This window comes from Anomaloglossus baeobatrachus (assembly GCF_048569485.1).
Source record: "Anomaloglossus baeobatrachus isolate aAnoBae1 chromosome 5 unlocalized genomic scaffold, aAnoBae1.hap1 SUPER_5_unloc_11, whole genome shotgun sequence".
NCBI lineage: Eukaryota > Metazoa > Chordata > Amphibia > Anura > Aromobatidae > Anomaloglossus > Anomaloglossus baeobatrachus.
Window position 1 is genome coordinate 174,086 of NW_027441786.1, and position 20,761 is coordinate 194,846.

The window sequence follows — 20,761 nt, forward strand, 5'->3', positions numbered from 1 at the left end:
GTATATTTTTAACAGAGAGGCTCTTGCCTGGGTCTGTCCCCTGTGGGAAAGAAATGACCCAATTACTACTGACCTCTTGGAATTTCTTCAGTCCTTCCGGAGAGTTTTTGAGGAACCGGCTCGGGTTATCCCGGCTGCGTCCTCTCTTTTGCACTTGTGTCAAGGAGATCTAACTGTGGGTCAGTATGCAGTTCAGTTCTGCGCCCTCGCTTCTGAATTAAGATGGAATGAGCAGACACTGGCAGACACCTTTTGGGAGAGAACCAAGGATGCACTGGCTGGTCTTGATATACAGTGGGTATGGAAAGTATTCAGACTCCTTTAAATTTTTCACTCTTGTTTCATTACAGTCTTTTGGTAAATTCAAAAAAGTTCTCTTTTTCTCATTAACCCCTTCACGACCAGCCGATTTTTCGCTTTCCGTTTTTTTTTTTCGCCATTCTTTTTCTGAGAGACGTAACTTTTTTTATTTTTCAGTCAATATGGTCATGTGAGGGCTCATTTTTTGCGGAACGAGCTGTACTTTTAAATTAAACCATCAGTTTTACCATATAGTGTACTGGAAAACGCAAAAAAATTCCAAATGCAGAAAAATTGCAAAAAAAGTGCACTATTGTTTTTGAGATATTTTATTCACTGTGTTCACTATATGGTAAAACTGATGTGTGGGTGTGATGCCTCAGGTCAGTGCGAGTTCGTAGACACCAAACATGTATAGGTTTACTTTTATATAAGGGGTTAAAAAAATCGGAAGTTTGTCCGAAAAAAGTGGCGCACGTTTTACGCCATATTCCGTGACCCGTAGCGTTCTCATTTTTCAGGATCTATGGCTCAGTGACTGTTTATTTTTTGCGTCTCGAGCTGACGTTTTTAACGGTACCATTTTTGCGCAGATGCTACGTTTTGATCGCCTCTTATTGCATTTTGCGCAAAAGTTGTGGCGACAAAAAAATGTCGTTTTGGCGTTTAGATTTTTTTTGCCGCTACACCGTTTACTGATCAGATTAATTGATTTATATTTTGATAGATCGGGCGTTTCTGAACGCGGCGATACCAACTGTGTGTATATTTTTTATTTTTTTAACCCTTTAATTTTCAATGGGGCGAATGGGGGGTAATTTGAACTTTTAGGTTTTTTTGTTTTTTTTTAATTTTTTAAAACTTTTTTTGAACTTTTTTTTTTATTTTACTACTCCCCCTAGGGGGCTATTGCGATCAGCAGTCCGATCGCTCTGCAATATCTGCTGATCACAGCTACAGAGCTGTAAACAGCAGATACGCTCACTTTCTTTTTCACTGTGCTGCGGGCACAGCGAAAGTGAAAGCAATTCATGTGTAGTACAGGAGTCATCACATGACCCTGTGCTACCATGACAACTACCTGAAGTCACGTGATCGCGTCACGTGACTTCGGGTATCGGGCGGTAAGTAAAAGTTTACCGCGATCGCGCTTATAATGCCGCTGTCACATATTGACAGCGCCATTTAAGGGGTTAAACGGCACGAGCAGATAACAATTCTGCTCGTGCCTAGCAGGCACACATCTCAGCTGTGAAAATTAGCTGAGATGTGCGCCGATCGCACGTTGTTAAGGGGTTAATGTACACTCTGCACCCCATCCTCATCTTGACAGAAAAAAATGAGAAATGTTTCTAAAGTTTTTAAACTAGAAAAACTGAAATATCACATGGTCATAAGTATTCAGACCCTTTTCTCAGACACTCATATTTAAGTCACATTCTGCCCATTTCCTTGTGATCCTCCTTGAGATGGTTCTACTCCTTCATTGGAGTCCATCTGTGTTTAATTAAAGTGAAAGGACTTGATTTGGAAAGGAGCACACCTGTCTATATAAGACCTCACTAAGACCTCACAGCTTACAGTGCATGTCAGACTGAGGTCAAAGGAACTGCCCAAGGAGCTCAGAGACAGAATTATAGCAAATCACAGCTCTGGCCAAGGTTACAAAAGAATTTCTGCAGTACTCAAAGTTCCAAAAAGCACAGTAGCCTCCATAATCCTTAAAGGGAACCTGTCACATACAATATACGTTTAGCTTTTTCATAGAGAGCAGGCTAAATCCCAGTGGGCAGAAGGACCTGGTCCATTAGATCACTAAGTCTTGTATTAAAAAAGTTATTGGGACCTGGTCCTTTAGCCCACTAGGATTTAGCTTTCTTATGTAGAGCAGGCTAAATCCCAGTGGGCAGAAGGACCTGGTCCTTTTTTCCCCACTAAAAATCGTATTAAAACACTCATTAGGACCTGGTCCTTTAGCCCACTAGGATTTAGCTTTCTCATACAGAGCAGGCTAAATCTCAGTGGGCAGAAGGACATGGTCCCTCTGCCCACTGGGGAATAGCCGGCTCTGGATAGAGAAAGATAAATTCCTGTGGAAGGAGGGACCTGGTCCTTTAGCCCACTGGATTTAGCTTTCTCTCTATAGAGTCAGCTAATTCCCAGTGGGCAGAGGGACCAGATCCTTCTAGCCAGTACTGACTTCAACACACACACACTTCTCTCTCTAAGCTGCCGGCTCCTCCTCTCTCCTGCCCTGTTTCTATGGGGACAGCCGCCCCACCCGGGCTCTAGGGGAAAACCCACTGCACAGTAAAAACATGTTTATTAATAACATCAACAGTAAGGCTGGTTTCACACTACGTCTTTTTAACATCCGTTGAAAACGTTATTTTAGCGGAAGTACGGATCCAGTGCAAATGCGTTTTCATTTCAATGCATTTGCAATGGACTCGCGTTAACATCCGTTCACCTGCGTTTGCGTGCGTTATAGTGAGGATCCAGTGACTTGCAGTTTTTTAACATGTTTCAAAAACACTACTTGTAGCGTTTTTGAGCTGCGTCCAAATACTGCAAATTGCTGGATCCTGACTAAACAGCACGCAAACGCAGGTGAACGCTGGCATGCTGATAGACAGGATCCTGCTTTTGTACTGAGCATGCCCAGAAAGTACTGAGCATGCCCAGAACCAGTCTCGCGTGATCTGTCTGTCTCTCCTCCTCCCTCCCTCACCCTCTCTCTCTATCTCTGTCTTTCCCCCTTCCTCCCCTCCCTCTCTCTCCCACCTGAGAGCTGCGGACACTCGTAACCAAGGTAAATATCGGGTAACCACTTATCTTAGTTACCCGATGTTTACGTTGGTTACGTGTGCAGGCAGCCCTGCTTCTAGCAGCTGCAGACACTCGTAACCAAGATAAATATCGGGTATCCAAGGCCGATGTTTACCTTGGTTACCAGCGTCTGCAGCTGTCAGAAGCCGGCTCCCAGTCTAGTTCCCCTCACTCCCGATCACATGACTCCAATGCCCGCCCCTAAACATCCAGTGCAGGATCCTGCAAAATAACAGATGCGTTTGCATACGTTATTTGCTGTAAAAGCAGGATCCGTATTTCCGCTAAAATAACGTTTTCAACGGATGTTAAAAAGACGTAGTGTGAAACCAGCCTAACTACCCCAGAGTGAGGTATCTTCAGGGGGAAACTGCACCTCCTTGTAAGGGGTCTGCCCACCCCTTACATTATGAGAAGGTGTGTCCAAACGTTTGGTCTGTACTGTATGTGTGTGTGTGTGTGTATGCAGTTTAATCAAAATGCAGTGCATTTCTGCAAATTTGATGAGATATTTGAGCAACCCATGTTTCTATAACAGGTATGCTTGAATTCAGCATCCTTGTGCCAGGTGGTTGGTTCTCTTTAAGATTTCTTTCTCAAAGCTTTCGTGATGAGGAGAGCATATTTTGTTTTAAATGTAAAAAAATGATCCATAGTTGTAATCCCTTAAGGCCCTGTCACACATAGAGATAAATCTTTGGCAGATCTGTGGTTGCAGTGAAATCATGGACATATTGTTCCATTTGTACACAGCCACAAACCTGGCACTGATTGTCCACAATTTCACTGCAACCATAGATCTACCGCAGATTTATCTCTGTGTGTGACAGGGCCTTTAGTGTATGGGGTTGGAGAGAATATTCTGAGCTTCCTTATATAGTCATCTCTGTTTTTCATGACTATTCCATCCCCATTGTTGGCTGATAGTTAGTATATCTGAATCATTGCATAATGATTTTAGGGCAACCTTGTATTTTTTATTTAGGTTATTTTGGGCAGCTGGAAGTGTAAAATTTCTGATTTTATTGAACTCTTCAAGCAGCAAGTATAAGAAAGTGTTCAAAAAATGACCTTGGCTTTCAAAGGGATAAAAGCTTGATTTTGGAAAAACATCAATATATAGTAGTGTGTCATATAGAAATTAGAAAATTCACCACTATGAAGCTGAACCCCTCCTTTGGAAACAGGTAACTAACGAGAATCCTCTAGCAGATGTAAGGCCAATCTCAGCTTAAATGCATAAGAATGCAGGAAAGGACAGATTTATGACCAGTAAAAATAAGAGCAGCAGTTGAACAGAAAAATAACAGAGAAATTCAAATCCTTTGTTTCCCCTTATAGAAAGTATAAATTGCATTGATATAATAGATACAGTAGGAAAGTCACATTTTTGAATTTGTGCGAAAGTGGAGAATGCAAACCATTGTTCTGCATTATTAGTAGATTGCTGGGCTCCCGCCAAATGGATATCGTCCAGAAAGATGACAATATCTATGCAATGTCTCCTATCTATGTACAGATAAAATTGTGATAGGAAAGATGACTGTAATATCTTACACCTAGGACCTCCAGGGGTGAAGTTATCAAAAAGTTTGGGAATCTCATAATTTTCTAAGACCTAAGGGCCATTTACATGCTGCGACATCGCTAACGATATATCGTCGTGGTCACGGTGTTTGTGACGCACATCCTGCGTCGTTAGCGACATCGCAGCGTGTGACACCTTTATGCGACCTAAAACGATCGCAAAAGAGGTAAAAATCGTTGGTTTTGGAGAGGTTGTTCACTTACCAAAAATCGTTGACTATGTGCTATGTGTGACACCGCAGGAACGAGGAACCTCACCGTACCTGCATCCCGCCGGGAATGAGGAAGGAAGGAGGTGGGCGGGATGTTTGGCCCGCTCATCTCCGCCCCTCCTCTGCTATTGGGCGGCCGCTTAGTGACGTCGCAATGATGCTGAACGAACCGCCGGTCAGAGCGACGTCGCTAGGCAGGTAAGTACGAGTGACGAGTGTAAGCAATGTTGTGCGCTACAGGCAGCGATTTGCCCGTGACGCACAAGCGACGGGGGCGGGTACGCTCGCTACCGATATCGCAACATGTAAAGTACCCTTTAGACTCATTCTATCTTTCACTGAAGTCCAGCCGTGTTATGAGTCATCAGAGGGGAAGTATGTGGGTGTAACTTGTGTTAATAAAAAATTTATTCCAATTATGATCTTCATTAAATGAAAGGAACATTGCCATGTAGGATTGCTCTACGTTCCATTGGAGTCCTTCCCTCCAGAAATCTGAAGCCATTACTGTGACCCAAGTTTAGTAATTTTCCTTTTGTTATTCCCGTTTATTTTATGTAATTGTATATGCTGTATTATTTTTCCCCTTTGTAATATATTTTGTATATTTTTATAAACACTGCCTACTTTTCAGATTAAATATATAAAATTTAATAGCATATGTCTTTGGGATGTGGTTTATAGATTTAGGCTATGTGCCCACGCTGCGGAAAATGTGCGGATTTTGCTGCGGATTTCTCGCGGAAAAGCCGCGGATTTTCCAGAAATCTACAGCACAGCAACTCCCCAGCCATTTCTATGGCATTTGGGAAATGCTGTGGCCACGCTGCGGATTTTTCCGCAGCGGAAATCGTACGGTTTTCCGTGCGGAAAAATCTGCAGCATGTCAATTATTATTGCGGTGGATCCAGCCAGGTACAGGAAGGAAGAGGTGGGCGGAGCCTGCACGAGCTCCGGTCATGTGAAAGCCGGAGCTAGTTCAGGCCCGCCCACCTCCAGCACAGGGAACCAGACGCTGCCTGACAGTGACCCGGCTGCCGGAAAGCGAGGTGCTGCATGATGGAGGTAAGTATGAACTTTCCCCGATCACTGCAGCACTTGTTCTGCATTGAGGATGCAGTGCCGAAGCCATGGTACTGTATCCTCAATGCAGAATAACCGCACCATATCCGCAGGCCATTCTGCAGCATGGAAACAGACGAAAGTTGTGGAGCTGTTTCCTGGGAGCACCTGCGGAATGTCCTGCGGATATATCCGCAGGACAATGTCCCCGTGGGCACATAGCCTAAGAGGAACAAAGCTACTTGTAATGTGTGTCCAATCAACCTGTATAAGCAGAGACCCTGATTCCAGCGATGTGTCACTTACTTGGCTGCTTGCTGAAGTTTTGAAATTCAGTTTTCTCTGTTTAAAATCTACCAGTTCTCGAAACACTACTCTATGTATAACCTCACCCACACCACTGATTGGCAGCTGTGTACAATGATCATAGACAGAAAGCTGCTAATCAGGGGTGGAGTTATATATAGCTTATGGAGATAGAGGATACATAGCAGCAGGTTTACTAGTTTTCTAGTGATAATCCCCTAATGATAATACAGTGATTTTATCAAAACTACAGCAAGCAGCCCAGTAAATGACACATCATAGGAATCAGAGTCTTTCTCTATCACTGGTGTGTCACTTGTGACAGACAGTGATGTGATGTCTGGCAATAGAAGGTCACAGCGTTTGGCTGTGCAAAATGTTCCCTGACTTTCTATTTTTCCAGCTGTTAGTATTCTGTGTACTAGGTATCTCCTCTCTGCTTGGTTTTCATCCTTTTACTTTAGGACACTGGGGAGCTCCTCTTCCCTTCAGCTGTTAATCATCTGTATTTCCTCTTGGGTTAAAATATTCTAATGTGTCCTGGACTTGTGGAGATATTCAGTTCCTTCACAAGGTTTGGATGCAAGCAGGTGGCTTGCACACACCAGTAGGATTGTTGTTGCTCTTTAATGAACTTCTTACTGAGTTGTCTAGTGATACATTTTTTGTTGTTTGCTTTGTTTGTTATCCGTGTGTGTCCTTTAGTACCTAGTGAGGTTGATGAAGAGCTCATCCAATCCGTTTCCTATTTAGGGGTCAGATCAGTGTCAGCCTAGAGTCAGGTATCCGGCTCGGCGTATAGGTGTGGAATCTATATAGGGTGGTGAGGGAACTCAGGGGCCAGCAGTAGACTTGGTCAGGGCTCTCATCTCCCCTTACCCTAGGCACAGGGTTTCCCTTCCCTCTTGCCGTTCGCTTGGTACTTCACTGTTCCTAGCGTGACACTGTCTCTACATTATTCTGATTTTTAATTAAGTAGTAAACACTTAGTGACCGAATCCTATTAAATTCACAAAAATCCCATCATAGGTATTATAAATGTTATTTCCTCTCTACCAAGAGATAGACCCATTTCAGTTCTGGTCTCTTCTATACCCATAATCTAAACTGTAATAAAGGTTTGTGGGCAGAGATGAGTGAACCTAAATAGTAAAGTTCTGTGTTTGTACCAAATACAGACTTTATACAAAACATCAGTGTTAGAGTTTGGAGTTCGGGTGCTTTATGTATCCTAACCACTCTGTGACGCCCTGGACTAGCCAGGTAGTCACAGACAGACCCATGCACAAACACCAGTCCCCTAATAAGGTAACAGCAGCCAACCTAAAAACCCTGAGCCACCTCCCTCAGGGCTTGATGGACACACCAGGGGGCGGAGCCAGGAGGTTGGCCACGTCCACCGAGGAGTCCAGAGGGCCTGAGGCAGGAAAACAGTTAGTTAAAAGTCAGTGGAAGCTCAAGTTGAGTCGGAGTGGAGAGGAGTAAGAAAGAAGAGAAGAAACGTCTGTCAGGGATCTGGGTCGTAGCCCCGATACCCTGTGGCCAGGAGGCAGACGGTGGTTGCCGCCTGCAGGAGCCGGGAAGACAGCTGGTGGAACCGTAAGGGACCGGGACAGGGTAGTGGCCCGCCGGTACCGAACCTGGGAACCAACTGGAAACCAGAGCACCAGGAAGGGTACTCAGACCCTGAACGAGGTCCAGAAGCCACTAGACCACGTCGAATTTACTGATTGAGGTCTGGACCTTAGGTCCTTTCTCGTCCCAAGACCCGAAAGACGGCAACAGCCCACCGAGGGGAAAAGAAAGCCACCGCACAGGCAGAGAGATCCCACGGGCCAGCACCTGCGGGCAAACGAGCTCTCCCAACACATACAAGCCGGGGAGCGGACTCCCGTCGCTGAAGCGCAGGCAGTCAAAATCTACAAAAGAGGTGCAGGAGAAAGTCGGGGACCACCAAACTGGGTGGGGGACCAGATGCAGCCGGCTGCGGGAACCGACCACCATCCTTTTGGTTTACCAGAGACTCCGGTGTATCTGTCATAGTGAGTACAACAGTGCCATCCGGCCGCACGCCGCCCTGCACCGCACAGCCGCCACACACCTCCCCACACGGGTCCCGGGGTCACCATCCCTACCCACGGAGGGATTAACATCTTGCTGCACGACCATCTCCCCGGGTGCCCCGTAATTGCAGCGGTGGTGTCTACACCTTCGCCATGTCCCGTGGGTGGCGTCACGAACTATAACACGGCCACGGCTGTACACCTACCTAACAACCACCAACCATGGAGATCGCCATCAACCCCCTTGCAGAGCGACGTGACCCCCGGGTCCGGAGGCGCTCGAGCCACCCACCAAACGAGCCCGGACCCGAGCAGCTCGGCTGTGGCCGAGCAGTACACATCGACTCTTCTGGCGTCACGAACAGGATTGAACCCATCCACTTACCGGTGAATGTGCGCCTTGAAGTAGAAGTCAGCGGTGATCCATTGCGAAATTTGGAGAATCCTCCATCTTGCCGCCATCTTTTGGCGCGAAGATTCCAGCCAGAGTCGTCTTCCCCGCGAAAAGAGCGCAAGAGCAAAGCCCCGCCCACTGGGAACAGAGCGGTGCAGGAAAGCGCGCGGCTGAAAAGTGAAACTGTGCAGAAAGAGCGCCGGGTGCCACGAAAAGACCAAGGGGGAGCAGATGAAAGATGTCTGCTCCCAAGCCTGATGCCGGCCTCACACTGCCTGCTGGAGCGGCGGCACCCGCAGAGAATGCTTCCGGCGAGAAGGAGGTTACAGCACCCGCTCCGGTCACAGGAGCGGTGGGCCCAGAGGCTCCGGCGGTGACTCCCCGTGCAGCAGCTGGCGGTGAACCGCCTGCTGCAGGAAGGATGTCGGTCCCGGCAGTCCGCCCGGCCGTGACAGGAACAGCGCCCGACTTAGACGACCTCCCAATAGCCAGCTCAGAGCTGGAGGGGGCAACCGACGGGGAGGCTGCGGCCACCACCCTGGATGCCGGAGCTGTGGCGGCATGGGATCGGTTGCTGCCAGGGACGGCGACGTGGTTAGAGAGGAAGCTGGCGCAGGTCTGTATCCAGGTACGGGTCGAGTCGATGCAGCAAGATTAGGCTGGAAGCAGGAGATGCAAAAGATGGTGGCTGTGGTGCGGGCGAACGAGAGGCCCGCCTCCTGGCAGGCACCCCGGCAAGATAAGGCCATGCAAACCCTTCCAGACCTGCCGACCCATCGGGAGGCAGGGCCCGCACGCAGTGAAACTGGCGAACCCCAGATGCTCCAGCACCCAGAAGAGAGGCGTTGCCTGTGGGGCTGACCCAGATCTCCGTGCAAGCCTCGGGTGTGAGGAGGGCATACATGGGTGCTCAGTTGCACGTCCGCCCCTCTTCGCCACCCTCTGACCAGGAAAACACCAGAGAGTGCTAAAAGGCAGCGGATCCCAGCTGCCATGTTTGAAGTCCCCATTGGGACTATACTGCCCATCCCCGTTGGGACCCTGTTGAATACTGTTTGTCCCGTTTAACCCATAGACAAGGCCAAGAACTTGCAGGCCACCCAAAAACTATTGGGTTTGTAAATAATTCCTGGACCACCCTTTCGGTCCCACCGCCTCCGGAGAGGCAGACTGGAGGAAGGGCCTGCGGGAATGTGATGGCCGAGGCCCTGTCACCAATGCAACCGGTGACAAGGGTTGCAAGGAGGTCCCCTGGATGTGGGGCCTCTGAGGGACTGCCGGGTATGGAACTTTGTACCCAGCCCGTTTGGGCAACACCTGGACCCGTTCCTGTTCCTGGACTGGGGAAAAGGGGTGCTGCCTGTTTCTTAGAGGCAGCATCAAGGCTAGGTTTGCTTGAGTGGGCAGCTGGAAGGACCCGGTCCCGTTTCCCGTTAATAAAAGTGTTTTTGTATATGTGCAAAGTTTAAGAATGTGCCTCCCGTAAGGGATGATTTAACCAGTTTACTTGAATGTAAAAAGTTTATTATATTTGTGTATGTTTTTCCTGTTTATCTTTTGCAGTTGAAAAGCAAACAAAAATAAACCGGTGGTGGTCGTGCAGCCCGCGGATGGTCTGCATTAAACCAAGGGGGAATGTGACGCCCTGGACTAGCCAGGTAGTCACAGACAGACCCATGCACAAACATCAGTCTCCTAATAAGGTAACAGCAGCCAACCTAAAACCCTGAGCCACCTCCCTCAGGGCTTGATGTACACACCAGGGGGTGGAGCCAGGCAGTTGGCCACGCCCACCAAGGAGTCCAGAGGGCCTGAGGCAGGAAAACAATTAGAAGTCAGTGGAAGCTCAAGTTGAGTCGGAGTGGAGAGGAGTAAGAAAGGAGAGAAGAAACGTCTGTCAGGGATCTAGGTTGTAGCCCGGATACCCTGTGGCCAGGAGTCAGACGGTGGTTGCCGCCTGCAGGAGCCGGGAAGACGGCTGGTGGAACCGTAAGGGACCGCGACAGGGTAGTGGCCCGCCGGTACCAAACCTGGGAACCAACTGGAAACCGGAGCACCAGGAAGGGTACTCAGACTCGGAACGAGGTCCAGAAGCCACTGGACCACGTCGAATTTACTGATTGAGGTCTGGACCTTAGGTCCTTTTCCGTCCCAAGACCCGAAAGACGGCAACAGCCCACCGAGGGGGATAGAAAGCCACCGCACAGGCAGAGAGATCGGGCTCTCCCGACACATACAAGACGGGGAGCGGACTCCCGTCGCTTAAGCGCAGGCAGTCAAAATCTACAAAAGAGGTGCAGAAGAAAGGCGGCGACCACCAAACCGGGTGGGGGACCAGACGCAGCCAGCTGCGGGAACCGACCACCATCCTTTTGGTTTACCAGAGACTCCGGTGCATCTGTCATAGTGAGTATAACAGTGCCATCCGGTCGTGCGCCGCCCTGCACCGCACAGCCGCCACACACCTCCCCACACGGGTCCCGGGGCCACCATCCCTACCCACGGAGGGGTTAACATCTTGCTGCACGACCATCTCCCCCGGGTGCCCCGTAATTGCAGCGGTGGTGTCTACATCTTCCCCACATCCCGTGGGTAGCGTCACGAACTATAACACAGCCACGGCCGTACACCTACGTCCCCTAAACCGCCAGCCCCTTTCAGATCGGAGTGACCACAGGACCCCCGGGTCCGGAGACGCTCGAGCCACCCACCAGCGAGCCCATATCTGAGCAGCTCGGCCGCAGCCGAGCCCTGGGGCGGTACACATGCACCACTTCATGAATCAGAACCCATTGGGGTGAGAGCTGGGCGGTGCAGTGAGATGGGCGGCCGGAGGGCACCGGGGTACTCACGATTAGGAGCACACACGAGTCTCTGGTAAACCAAAGGTGATGATGGTCGGTGCCCCCACCCGGTTGGTGGTCTCTGCCTTTCTCCTGCACCGTTTGTGTGATGTTGGGCTACCTGCGAAGAGCCCTTTGCCCGCAGACACTGGCCTGTGGGATCTCTCTGCCGTGGAGGTGGCTTTCTATCCCCCTCGTTGGGCTGTTGCCTTCTTTCAGGACTTTGGTGTGGGACTGAACCTATAGTCCTGGCCGCAATCAGTTAATTAGCTAGCCCCCAGTAGTTTCTGGACCTAGTTTCAGAGTCTGAGCACCCCCCTCTTGTGCTCTAGTTTCCAGTTCGGTTCCCCGGGTCGGTACCGGCGGGCCACTACCCTGTCCCGGTCCACCACGGTTCCGCCTGGCCGTCTTCCTGGCTCCTGCAGGCAGAGGCCTCCATATGCCTCCTAGCCAAAGGTGCTTGGGCTCCTACCCTGGCACCTGTCAGACTGTCTCAGACAGGTCTCAGGCCTTCACACGGGCCTGCTTCCACTCAACTTCACCTCCACTAACAGACTGCCTACTTTCCCCGCCTCAGGCTCTCTGAACTCCTCGGTGAGCGCGGCCAACCGCCTGGCTCCGCCCCCTGGTGTGTCCATTAAGCCCTGAGGGAGGTGACTAAGTTTTAAGGGTTGGCTGGTGACACCTTGTTAGGGGACTGGTGTTGTGTGGGGCTCTATCTGTGACTACCTGGCTGGTCCAGGGCGTCACACATGCCTCTTCATGAATCTGGAGCATTTGACGAGTGGTATGTGCCTCCTTGTGCCATGTAAGAAATATTACTCCCATCAGGGACTGGAGTGAAATTTCTGGCATAGGGAACACCACAGCTCGTCATGAATTTAAGGAGCTGTGGTGTCACGTTCTGTCCCACCCAAACCCTGCCAATTCTGGAGTGAAAATGTCAAAAGCCGCCAAATGTTTGCACAACTTTCCAAATTTTTGAGAGTTTTCAGAACTTTAGTGACAGTTTTTTTGCCACAAACGTTTTGATAAATTGGGACCAGAGAGAATTAACAACTTCCACATTTCTAGGATACAGTGCGATTCAATTCTCCCCTCACTATTTTTGTGTGAAATGCCTACAGCTCTGCCTCAACTTCAGAGGTTCTGAGACAAAATCATCACATCTAGACAATAGAGAAAGCTAGGCATGAAGAATATATACAGTGTGTCCACCCATATCCTGTCCACTGCCATTAACTTGAGAACGGCGGCAGCTATAGGCATAGAAGTGGTGTCTAGGTATAGTAAAGTAGCCATGCGTTACGCAATGAAACTATCTATAGCGCCACCTGGTGGAAAACAACAGAGTTAGCATTTTTATCTCGAAAATGGAACGAGATAGAGAAAAAAGTGAATTACAAAGTTGTAGGGCATCATCAATTCAATACGAATCGACACCTTGCATACAGAAATGCTATGATTTGAACGTGTAAAACTCACAAGGCTGCGGACATGAAGCGATATCTCGTGGAGACCTTCCTACAAGTCATTGGGTATGGTGGCTGCGTGGAGTGTCCTCCACGCTCACCTGACCTGACCCCATTGGACTTCTTTCTGTGAGGTTACATCAAACAGTAGGTGTATGCGACCCCTCTATCAACATTGCAGGACCTACGACGATGTATCACAGATGCTTGTGCGAAGGTGTCACCTACCATATTGCACAATGTGCAGCAAGATACAGTATGCTGTCCAGAGTCCAGATGTGCATTGCCGCAGACGGTGGCCACTTTGAGCATCAAAGTTAAATGAGCGCCATATGCGTGACCAGCATTCAATGTTTTGGGGGGATCATGGGTTTGATATCATAGCATTTCTGTATGGAAGGTGTCGATTCGTATTGAATTAATGATGCCCTACAACTTTGTAATTCACTTTTTTTCTCTATCTCGTTCCGTTTTCGAGATAAAAATGCTAACTCCGTTGTTTTCCACCAGTTGGCACTATAGGTGGCTTCATTGCGTAGCGCATGGCTACTTTACTATACATAGACATCACTTCTATGCCTATAGCTGTCGCCGTTCTCAAGTTAATGGCGGTGGACAGGATATGGGTGGACACACTGTATATTTACAAGCATTTATTAACAAAACAACACGTTTTGAAATGCAATTATATACAATGTGATATACTTAAGAGTTCCTATCTCCAATCTGGGGCTGCACTTTTTAGTAAATAAATCAATGGGAAATCTGAGATTAGTGAATTATCTAAATATATTCCAGTATCAAAACAATTTACAAATGTTCCTTAAGGCTCTCAAAAGGGCTAACAGTGTGCCAACTAAAAAAGAAAATGAATATTCACTGCTCCCGATGCCATAATCCCACCCACCTCTAGGCAATGAAGCCAGCGCCAACCAAGAGGTGGGCAGTATTATTAGCATGAGGAGCAGTGAATATTCATTCTCTTTAATATTGGGTACACATAATCACCCAGCCGCCGGCTTACTGCTGTGGCTGGGCGATCACAAGATGAAGGCCATATATACAAGTATTGTGACGTATATACTAGGACAAGGGACATATATACCAGGATGGGGATCGTATATACCAGAATGGGATAAAGATGGGCAACATATATACGAAGATGAAGGACATATACACAAGGATGGGAGACACATATACCTAGAAGGGGATCAGGATGGGAGACATTAGTATAGAATTGAGTCATTTTATCCCCGTAACAGTGTCAGCAGTAGATCCCCCCATAACAGTGCTTCATGACCACATTTTTTGGTCAAACGTTTTCCCTATATTCCTCCTTCAAAATCTAGGTGTTTCTTATGGTCCGAAAAAATACGATAAGTTTAAAAATAGAGAAAATGGTTCTATCCCTGACCATTTCTTATTTGATCAATTGTAACCGATTTTTTGATAAAACCCTTTGAATTATGGTACATTATGATGCCTTCTCCTGTGTGACTCATCTGACAACAGGAGCTAATTAGTCTTAAAAACATTTGGCAAATTCTGAAAGCAAGAATGGCTGCTCCGCTCTGTAGGTTTTCTGATGTCGGGAAGACTTGATTTATTAGTTAAACATTTCAATTATTTACAACATGAAAAAGATTCCTTCCCTGTGCGGCTTCTTCACATGTTTAACAGGATATGATTTCTGAGAATTACATTTCCACATTCAGAACATAAACATGGTTTATTTTGTGTGAAATTTTTGATGGTCAACAAGACTTAATTTCATAGTAAAACATTTACCACATTCTGGGCATGAAAATGGCTTATCCCCTGTGTGAGATCTTTCATGCCTAACAAGATCTGATTTCTGAATAAAACATTTCCCGCACTCTGAACATGAAAATGTCTTCTCCCCTGTGTGAGATCTTTGATGCCCAACAAGATCTGATTTCCGAATAAAACATTTCCTGCACTCTGAACATGAAAATGGCTTCTCCCCTGTGTGAGATCTTTGATGCACAACAAGTTCTGATTTCCAATTAAAATATTTCCCACACTCTGAACATGAAAATGGCTTCTCCCCTGTGTGATTTTTCTGATGTGTAACAAGATGTGATCTCTGAATAAAACATTTCCCACATTCTGAACATGAAAATGGCTTCTCCCCTGTGTGAATTCTTTGATGCTCAACAAGATCCGATTTCTGAATAAAACATTTCCCACACTCTAAACATGAAAATGGCTTCTCCCCTGTATGACTTTTCTGATGTATAACAAGATGTGATCTCTGAATAAAACATTTCCCACATTCTGAACATGAAAATGGCTTCTCCCCTGTGTGAATTCTTTGATGCGCATCAAGATTTGATTTCCGAATAAAACATTTCCCACATTCTGAACATGAAAATGTCTTCTCCCCTGTGTGAATTCTTTGATGCTCAACAAGATTTGATTTCCAACTAAAACATTTTCCACATTCTGAACATGTAAATGGCTTCTCCCCTGTGTGAAATGTCTGATGTGTAACAAGATGTGATTTCTGAATAAAACATTTCCCACATTCTGAACATGAAAATGGCTTCTCCCCTGTGTGATTTTTCTGATGTGTAACAAGATTTGATTTCTGAATAAAACATTTCCCACAATCTGAACATGAAAATGGCCTTTCCCCTGTGTGAATTTTTTGATGCTCAACAAGATCTGATTTCCTAATAAAACATTTCCCACACTCTGAACATGAAAACGGCTTAATCCTTGTGTGAGATTTTTGATGCTCAACAAGTTCTGATTTCCGAATAAAACATTTCCCGCACTCTGAACATGAAAATGGTTTCTCCCCTGTGTGAATTTTCTGATGTCTAGTAAGGTGTGATTTCTGAATAAAACATTTCCCACATTCTGAACATGGAAATGGTTTCTCCCTTGTAGGAGCGGTTTCATGTTCCAGATCCCTTCTGTAACTTTTATTTTGCTTACAATTCTGTGATAAATCGGAATTTTGGACTTGTTTGAAAAGATCAGATGATAAAGCTTTCCGAGGAAGGACTGGAGGTATATCTGGGACAACAGCATGCTCTTCATATGTATCATGTGTGATACTTTGATCATCTGTTTTAAATTCTGAAGATATTAGATGTCCATCTGAACTCCCAATACAGTCATCTGCTAAAAATAAAACACAATGTTATTAGTTTTTAATATTATCTTGAAAGTACATTTATTTTTTTTAAACCATAACAACTGAAATTAAATAAACAAAAAATGTATTCTGAATCTGTTTTCCAATTTCGACATCTACGAGTTACATCTTCGTTAATTCGGATTTCCAATTCGTAGCACCAGTTCTCTGGAATGTGCTATAGTAAAAAATCCGATTGATTGTCAACAAGTGACTGCCGGTTAATGAAGGACCGGGGGCTCCTATACTGTCCCTCACGCTAGGGGACCCTAAGCTATTCCTAACCTATGGATTACCCCTGAAGATGGAGATGCAGAAGTCCCGTGCCTTACTAGTCTCCTGACTAGATTTAATCTGTGATCCCCAAGGGAAGGAAGGGGCAGGAGTATGATGGAAATACAGATTAAGACAGACGGGACACATTGCAAACTCACAGAAATAAACAGTGAGAGACTAAGGAGAAAAGCAAGAGCAGAAAGGCAGCAACAAAAAGACAACAAGGGTTAACACCACAACAGCTCACTGTAATAATGCACAACAACCACCGGTAAGTCTGGATCACAACACCTCACCAGACCAGTATAGGTAAACTATAGCTTGCATTAATGAAATAGTCCAGCCAGCATATACAGAACGGGAGCGAACAATACTTTCTCCTCTACAGCAGGTGATCAAAGACATCAACAAGCAGCCCAGCAGAGAATAACTCTTGCTAGCCTGCCCAAGCCTGTGTTTCGACGACTGCGTCTCCCTGCGCTGCTCACAGACATCAGAGCAGTTAACATGCAAAGTACCAGAATCTATAATTTCCATAGATCCTTACGCCGCCATGAGAGTTGGCAAAACCTGCAAACATCTCCTTGGAACATTGATCCACAACATAGACAATTTCAAAGAGGGTTTTTTTTTAAGACAAAAATAAAGACAGATGCTGGAAATTTAACTGGGTTGTCTGGGACTGTAATGCTGATGACCCATCCTTAGGCTTTTTAACCAAAGCAGGTAGCAGGGTCTGTGCAGATAAACATTAGGGCTCCAATTCATTAAGACTGGCGATGTACACTGAAAAATGACGTCGGGGACTGGAGTGAGATTTCTGGCATAGGGAATGTCGCAGTTTGCTATGAATTAGAGAAACAGCATCACACCCTTCTGCAAAGCTCAGCCCATTTTGGCAAAACTGGTTAAAATTGGCGTAAACACACACAGACAGACATCAGCCTGTCTCCTCTTCAGCTTTAGACTTTTGCAATTGAGACCTTTGGTTATATGCCGTGATGTCAAAAAGGTCCTTAAGCTGACCTATAATTGACATATAAACACTGGGGCCCCTAGGAGAAAGGGGGACTGCAATTGCCCAGTTTGCTCTTAAGAGAACTTTGGTTACATCATGTCACATGTCTTTGAAGTGAAAGGTCCTTAAACAATCAACCTCAGAATACAACTGATGTGGTCCCTAAGAAAGTGTGGTCTTGAGAATTTGTGCAGTTTAACTCCTCCCAACGCTGGCCCTGAATGTAACTAGGGTTTATTTTTGGAGTAGGTCTTATATTTCAATCATTCTTCAAAAATCCCATAAAATCGTGCTAGATCTTATTTTCTGACTAGGTTCAATTTTCAGGGAAACAGGATATTCATGAACCCTCTGCAGGTCTTTTAGTTGCCTTCATAACAACATAGAGAAGGCACTAGAAACAAACAGAAGGAAAGACAATACAGTTGAAAAAAAACAAACAAACAGCAGAAAGCCTAAAAATGTAAACACAAAATTAGTGCATAAAGTACATGAGTAGATATCTCTTACTGGATAGAACTAGAGTTAACACATCCTGAGGAACATCGGGGTCTTCTTGGTTACAGTCCTGTGGGAGAAGAGGACGGGGACATATCTCTGGTGTTGTCCACTTACTGGATAGATCTGGAGGAGACACATACAGGGACTGAATTCATTCCTTACATACAGATAATTATAGGCCGTGTGTATTTAGTCCTGTCTATTACCTGGTGATGTGAGGGGCTGGGGATCCTCCATCATGAAGTCCTTGTATAGATCTTTGTGTCCTTCTAAATACTCCCACTCCTCCATGGAGAAATAGACGGTGACGTCCTGACACCTTATAGGAACCTGACACATACAATGATACTGTCACCCCCGATCCCTTCATAGCGTTACTGTATAATGTCCCAGCATTCCCAGCAGTGTCACCTCTCCAGTCAGGAGCTCAATCATCTTGTAGGTGAGTTCTAGGATCTTCTGGTCATTGATGTCCTCATGTATCGGGGGGTGAGGTGGAGGCCTAGTGATTGGGCTCAGGGGTCTTCCCCAACCCTCAGACACAGGGGCCTGACAGCGCTCACTAGAGGTATTCTTCACTACTGTGTAATCCTGGTTATGGAGAGACACAGTAATAAATCTCACTACAGACATTTCCAGAGTCCTCACCTCTCCAGTTCTGTCCATCTGTTATTCCCATAGATAAGAATGATGTAATGTGACGTCATCAGAATCTCTCACCTCTCCAGTAAGCCGGAAGAGGATCTCTAGGGTGAGGTGTAATATCCTCTCCGCCATCTTGTCCCTGTCCATATCCATCCTTCACGGGGCAATCAGGAGAATTCTCTTATATTGAAGATCTCCACTGAGAGGATCCAATATTGTAGGGACCTGAATGGGGAGAAGATGAACCCATATGTAAAATTAATGGAGATAAGGGAGGTGAGATATCATTTGGATAGGAAAAAAAATTCAACATGACGTGCTATATAAGTAGTAAAACCGACCGATAAAAGTAGCACATTATTTTTATAAAAAAAACACAATCCTTCATACGACAATGTGAATGGAGAAATAAAAGAGTAATTGTTCCCGGAATAAGAGGAGGAAAATACAAAAGTGCAAAAATAAAAAAATCCCAGATTTTCGGTTAAAAAGGGGCAGAATTTACCATCAATTTCTTGTATGAATGCAGCAAAATAGTGAAAATTAATCCAATTACAAAATGTGTCCACATTATATTTCACTCCTAAACTAGAAAAATTATGTAAATAAAAAAGTTTAGATATTCTAAACTGGTTTCGGAGCTCGTAGACTTTACACGTCCGGGCCATCTGACTCCTACTCTGCAGTGATGTTTTACAATGTCTTTACATAGCAGTGCATCTATAAACAAACATGTAGCAATGGAGAGGAAATCCGTCCATCTCTACATAACACACCAACCGTTAATTACTGTTTCTGCCTTCTCTGTTACTGTATACACAGCTCTGCGGTGCAATCCCAAGAGTGTGCAAAGCAGTAATCAAAGCAAAAGGTGGCTGCTTTGAAGAACCTAGAATATAAGACATATTTTCAGTTGTTTCACACTTTTTTGTTAATTATTTCATTCCACGTGTTAATTCATAGTTTTGATGCCTTCAATGTGAATCTACAATTTTCAGAGTCATGAAAATAAAGAAAACTCTTTGAATGAGATGTGTCCAAACTTTTGGTCTGTTTCTGAGGACTGAGGAGGTGAAGACTGAGTATTGGGGGGAGAGGTGTATGACGCTGGAGGCGGTGAGCTACTTCCAGTCACTTCTATCCTCTAGTGACGGAGTCTGGTAAGGAGAAGGAAACTCTCTGTGGAAAGGAAAAATCCAGGCTGCCATTTATCCTAAATCAAGTAGGCCCTGAATTCCTGCTGGAGGTTGGGGCAGGTGTACAATGTGTGCAGAGTGGGGCCATGTGTTTATTTGACATGTATGGAGTGGGGCTGTGTATATATGAGGTGTATGGAGCGGAGCCGTGTGTATATGAGGGGTATGGAATTGGGCCGTGTGCATATGATGTGTTCCCATTTTTATTTTTATATATAAGTGTTGTCAGGAGTCATAAAGTGCGGCACTGGAAGCTGCAAACAGACACATAGCAGAGGTCTTGGAAGATTGGGGACGAGTAGCAGAAGTACAAAAGCCGCAGGCAGCCAGGAGACATTCTTTTTCTCTCTTTCTCTCTCTCATTATTCTGACATTTGACAAATATAAATAATTTTGGTTCCCAATTAACCTAAAATGGGAAAGGTGTATTCTGATTTTACATTAGATATTGAGCAAAACCTGCAGTTGTGTCTTTATAAATATTGGATGGAAACTTCTAGTTTCAACTGTAGCTGAGCACATACAAACTAACAATCTTACTACCAAGGCACAGGTTTATGTCTTGATAGGTTTTATATAGGCCTAAGAAGCTGAATGAAGATGTGATAACAAAGACTGGCGCAAGTCCAAATTTATGGCCTGAGGTGCTATGTGCCAAAAACTCTGCAAGATATGGAGTTAAAAACACAGGAGCGGGCTGGGAAGTCCCAAAAAAATGTATAAACGTCACAGGTTTTCTGCCTATGATTTAATATAGCCAATGGCATACTTAGGAATTTTACTAAAAGATTAACCCATTACTGTTCTCTATAAAAGGCTTGTAAAAATAAAACACTATGATGTGCATCTTAACTGAGAAGGAATTCATATCATCTAATCTGTGTGGTGTGG

At 45.7% G+C, this 20,761-nt stretch overlaps 1 protein-coding gene across 1 annotated transcript in view; it reads right to left on the reverse strand.

The window, feature by feature from the left end:
* Window positions 1–18,912, reverse strand: part of LOC142258796 (uncharacterized) — a 65,467-nt gene extending 46,555 nt beyond the window's left edge. Inside the window, exons 1-5 of the mRNA XM_075331390.1 lie at window positions 18,750–18,912; window positions 18,441–18,620; window positions 18,236–18,359; window positions 18,039–18,152; window positions 14,833–16,221 (exon numbers count right to left, since the gene is read on the reverse strand). Of these exons, the coding sequence (XP_075187505.1) occupies window positions 14,833–16,221; window positions 18,039–18,152; window positions 18,236–18,359; window positions 18,441–18,620; window positions 18,750–18,827 (1,885 nt within the window). The 5' untranslated portion in view covers window positions 18,828–18,912. The remainder of the gene's footprint in view (window positions 1–14,832; window positions 16,222–18,038; window positions 18,153–18,235; window positions 18,360–18,440; window positions 18,621–18,749) is intronic.
* Between the last annotated feature and the right edge of the window lie 1,849 nt (window positions 18,913–20,761).